Source organism: Cebus imitator, unplaced genomic scaffold, assembly GCF_001604975.1.
Source record: "Cebus imitator isolate Cc_AM_T3 unplaced genomic scaffold, Cebus_imitator-1.0 Scaffold579, whole genome shotgun sequence".
NCBI lineage: Eukaryota > Metazoa > Chordata > Mammalia > Primates > Cebidae > Cebus > Cebus imitator.
This window is the reverse complement of record NW_016107894.1, coordinates 1,020,422-1,025,431: the sequence shown is the minus strand read 5'-3', so window position 1 is coordinate 1,025,431 and position 5,010 is coordinate 1,020,422. Positions and strand designations below refer to the sequence as shown.

General features: G+C 39.0%; 1 protein-coding gene across 1 annotated transcript in view; it reads left to right on the top strand.

Annotated features, from left to right (window-relative positions):
* LOC108294437 (E3 ubiquitin-protein ligase UBR1-like) overlaps window positions 1-5,010 on the top strand; it is a 64,570-nt gene that overhangs the window by 48,718 nt on the left and 10,842 nt on the right. Inside the window, exon 14 of the mRNA XM_017516325.2 lies at window positions 2,002-2,079. Within this exon, the coding sequence (XP_017371814.1) occupies window positions 2,002-2,079 (78 nt within the window). The remainder of the gene's footprint in view (window positions 1-2,001; window positions 2,080-5,010) is intronic.

Here is a 5,010-nt window from a genome sequence, read left to right as displayed (position 1 = left end):
AACCTCCACCTCCCGGGTTCAATTGATTCTCCTGCCTCAGCCTCCCACATAGCTGGGACTGCAGGCGACCACCATCACACCAGCTTGCTTGCTTGCTTGCTTATTTATTTATTTATTTATTTGTATTTTTAGTAGAGACAGGGTTTCACCATGTTGGCCAGGCTGGTCTTGAACTCCTGACTTTGTGACCCTCCCGCCTCGACCTCCTGTAGTGCTGGGATTACAAGCGTGAGCCACCTTGCCTGGCCAATTTTTCCTTTATTTCAAGTCATTGTATACCTTTTATACATCTGCTATTTCCCCAGCATGGTACTGAAATACTCTGGAAAATTTAAAAGAGGTAACATAGCTTTTGATCATGAGTAATCTACAATCTAGTTATGAACATAAAATTTAAGACATTATAACATAAAGTATAATGAAGTATGGAATATACCATTAGTGCTATAGAAATTTAAAAAGGAAGATAGTTAATGAGGCAAGGTTAGTCTGTGAGATCATTTTTAGCTGAGCATAGAAAGAATTACAAAATTTAAGCCAGGTACAGTGGCATGCACCTGTAGTCCCAACTACTGAGGAGGCTGAGACAGGAATATTGCTTTAACCCAGGAGTTCAAGGCTAGCCTGGGCAACAGAATGAACCCTGTCTCTACTAAATAAATGTTTCGGTTGCCCTAAATATACGCAGCTGAGTTGAAGATGAAAAGAATTTCAGAATTTAAATTGATTGCGGCTGGGCGTGGTGGCTGATACCTGTAATCACAGCACTTTGGGAGGCTGAGGCATGTGGATAACCTGAGATCAGGAGTTTGGGACCAGCCTGGCCAACATGGTGAAATCCTGTCTCTACTAAAAATACGAAAATTTGCTGGGCGTGGTGGCAGTTGCCTGTAATCTCAGCTCCTGAGGCATGAGAATTGCTTAAGCCTAGGAGGCGGATGTTGCAGTGAGCCAAGATCGCACCACTGCACTCCTGCCTGGGGGATAGAGTGAGACTCTGTCTCCAGTAAATAAGTAAATAAATTGATTGATTGATTGGGGCTTGAGAAGAGAATTTCACATTATTCAGATGATCTTTGCCAAGACATGCAAGCAAGGCTTTTATTTTATCTAGTTTGGTGAGAACAAGTAACATTTGCAAGCATGTATTAAGTACCAAGTATACTGTGTTTCTCCTCAGTATCTCATTTAGTCCTCAGCAGCTCTATAAGTTTTCTTAATGCTAATATTCATATTTAATTTAACATTTCTTAATATGAGCCTTTTAATTGATCAGTTCATTTAATGTAATTTTTTTCTCCCTCCCTTCTCCAAAACCTGATTTGATGGTGGGCTCATGATTGTAGTATGGTATATTTTATCCCTAGTTTACAGACAGTTTTTTTTTTTGTTTGGTTTTTGTTTTTTTTTAAGTAGCATTATCTTTAATAGTCAAAAGGAGGCAACAACCTAAATGTCCATCTGTGGATAAAGGAATAAACAAACTCATATATACATACAATGGAATATTATTTAGTCAAAAAAGGAAAAAAGTAATGGCACATGCTACAACTTGAATAAATATTAAAAACATGCTAAGTGAAAGAAGCCAGACACAAAAGGTCACATACTATATGATTCCTTTCATCTACAGGCTTAGGTTCAAAGACTTATGAAGTATTAGAGAATTTAGGATTTGTAACCAGCTCTGTCTAATTTCAAAGGCTGTGTTCTTAACTCTACTACTTTATGTTACTTTCCTTTACAATACAGAAATCTAGCTAGAACAGTTTAGTCCTAGGAAGTAGTGGAAATTAAGTTTGGAAAGAAATCCAGCTTATGAAAGATTTGGAATTATATGCTGAGAAGTTTGGATTTGATCAAGCAATAATGGGAATTACTTTGGATTACAAATGTGTATCCTTTTGTTATTTTTAAGACTCTTTTTCTATCACCTTGGTCAGTTTTTGATTTGGGCTTATTTACTCGAAAATAAAATTGCCTTTTAAATTACATTTGTAGGTACCCTAGAAAAAGAAATAGTTTGATAGAACTTCCTGATGACTATAGCTGCCTCCTGAATCAAGCTTCTCATTTCAGGTAAGGAGAGTATGTGTATATAAGTGTATAATTTTAAATTGTTTTCTGAACTTGCAATTGGTATACATCATAACCAACATACTTTTTGTTGTTGTTGTTTTGTTTTGTTACTTTTTTATTAATTTTTATTTTTTAAAGACAGGGTCTTGTTCTGTTGCCCAGGCTGGAGTGAAGTGATGTGACCATAGCTCACTGCAGCCTCAAACTCCTGGGCTCTTCCCACCCCAGCCTCCCAAGTAGTGAAACTACAGGCAGGCGCCACTGTGCCCTGCTATATTATTTTTTGATTTTTAGTAGAGATCAGATTTCGTTATGTTGCCCAGGCTGGTCATGAACTCCCAGGCTAAAGTAATCCTCCTGCCCTTGGCCTTCCAAAGTATTGGGATTACAGGCATGAGCCACTGCACCTGGCCACAAACCTCCTTTTTTAACGGTGACCTCTGAGTGTCAAAACAACGACTGTCAATTTTTTTTTGATTGAGGGAAAATCCACATAACATGCAGTTAATCATGATAAAGTGTACAGTTCAGTGACATTTAGTGTATTCATAATATTTTTCAACTACCTAACCTCTTTAGTTTGCAAACTTTTTCATCACCCCAGTGAAATACTTGTATTCACTAATCGCTTCCTGTTCCCCTCATCCCCTACCCCATGGTAATCTGTAATCTACTTTCTGTCTCTATGGATTTGCCTGTTTTGGATATATTATATGAAAGGAATCATACAGTGTGTGACCTTTTGTGTCTGGCTTCTTTCACTTAGCATGTTTTTAATATTTATCCAAGTTGTAGCATGTGTCATTACTTTTTTCCTTTTTTGACTAAATAATATTCCATTGTATGTATATATAAGAGTTAGTTTATTCCTTCATCCATAGATGGACTTTTAGGTTGTTTCCTCCTTTTGACTATTACAGATAATGCTACTAAAAAAAAAATACTCATGTACAAGTTTCTTTATGGACATAACATTTTCATTTCTTTTGGATATATGCCCAGGAATAGAATTGCTGAGTCAGACAGTAATTCTGTGTTTAACTTTTTGAAGAGCTGTCAAACTGTTTTCCACAGTGGTTGCACCATTTTATGTCCCAACCAGCAATGTGTGAGGGCTCCTTTTTCTCACATCCCTGCTACCCTCTCAGTGAACCAGCTGAGAGATCTAAACATACAACCTCAATTTTTGGAAGACAGGTCTCTATTGTCTACGCTGGCAGAAGCAAGCCACACCAGAAAAACAAGCCATCATCCCCATGGCTACCTGGCGTGGGGTTTGGAGATAGAGGATGCTAACCACTACACAAAATGCCAAAACTCACCAAAATTTACCAGTTTCTTCCTTTATCAAGCGTTCCCCTGGATGCTGCAAGTATTTGACCAGGCTCCAGAGTTCCAAAATAGTTGCTTCAGGCCAGACATGGTGGCTCACACCTGTAATCCCAGCACTTTGGGAGGCCAGTGTGGGTGGCTCAGTTGAGGTCAGGAGTTCAAGGCCAGCCTGGCCAACAGGGTGAAACTCTGGCTTTACTAAAAATACAAAAATTAGCTGGGCATGGTGGGGTGCACCTGTAATCCCAACTACTGGGGAGGCTGAGGCAGGAGAATCACTTGAACCCAGGTGGCTGAAGTTGCAGTGAACTGAGATCATGCCACTGCACTCCAGCATGGGGGACTAAGTAAGGATACTCTGTCTCAAAGATAAAAAGTTGCTTCAGACAGTTCTTGCTGGCTTAATAGTTGTTTTATTAGAGTGACTGATTCCTGGAGCTCCCTACCCTACCATTTTCTATGATATCACTCCTTAATTTTCCTTTTTTTTCTTTCAAGCCACAAGAACCCTTATTAAACAAAGTCTTACATGGAAATCTATTAAACAGCAAAACAGGTAATAGCATCATGACTCAGGTTCAAGCTTGAAGAGTGGAGTACACCCCCTCAGGCTTTTTTAGCACCATCTCCCTCACCTCCCACTTCAATCAAAACCACTCTAAAGCAGTAGTTCCCGAACATTTTTATCTCTTTCACCCCTTTCACTGATGATTTCAAGTGGAAAAAGAATTAGACGATAACAAGACTGGTGAAAACAAAATAGACAAGTTAACAATATATAGTACTTATTACTAACACCATGTGTGAGTTACCTATTAGTTACTTCTGTAAGAGAGCATAAACCTAAACATGTTTCTATATGATAAAATAATATCCTATAGCTTAAAAATAATTTTGTATCTTACTATACTCACCTTGCTATAATATGTTGTAAGCTATTTGAGTAGCATGAATCGTGACCACCACCAGTGAGATGTCACTGAATGGAGGAATTATATTCACATCTGCTGGTGGTGTAAATACTTCATATTTGAATCATATTGCATCATGTCTTGGAAATACTAAGTCAAAACTTCTGCTGATATAACTGTGTGTTCTGGACACTCAGGAGGCATCATGTCACCTCCCATAGCAAACCACATTGATAATGATGACATGAAACGAGTAGTAACTTGTAACTAAAAGACAAGAATATCAGTAGCCTGAAAATCAAAGTCTATTCAAGACAGTTGATTTACTAGTACCTAATCATCCTTTCTCAAAATTGCAGGAATTCCAAAGCTCCTTTAAGAGTTTTGTAATGTTGCCAGGCGCAGTGGCTCACGCCTGTAATCCCAACACTTTGGGAGGCTGAGGCGGGTGGATCATGAGGTCAAGAGATCGAGACCATCCTGGCCAACATGGTGAAACCATGTCTCTACTAAAAAAAAAATTAGCCGGTCGTGGTGGCACATGCCTGTAATGCCAGGTACTTGGGAGGCTGAGACAGGAGAATCGCTTGAACCCAGGAGGTGGAGGTTGCAGTGAGCTGAGAAAGTGCCATTGCACTCCAGCCTGGGCAACAAGAGCAAAACTCTGTCTCCAAAAAAAAAAAAAAAA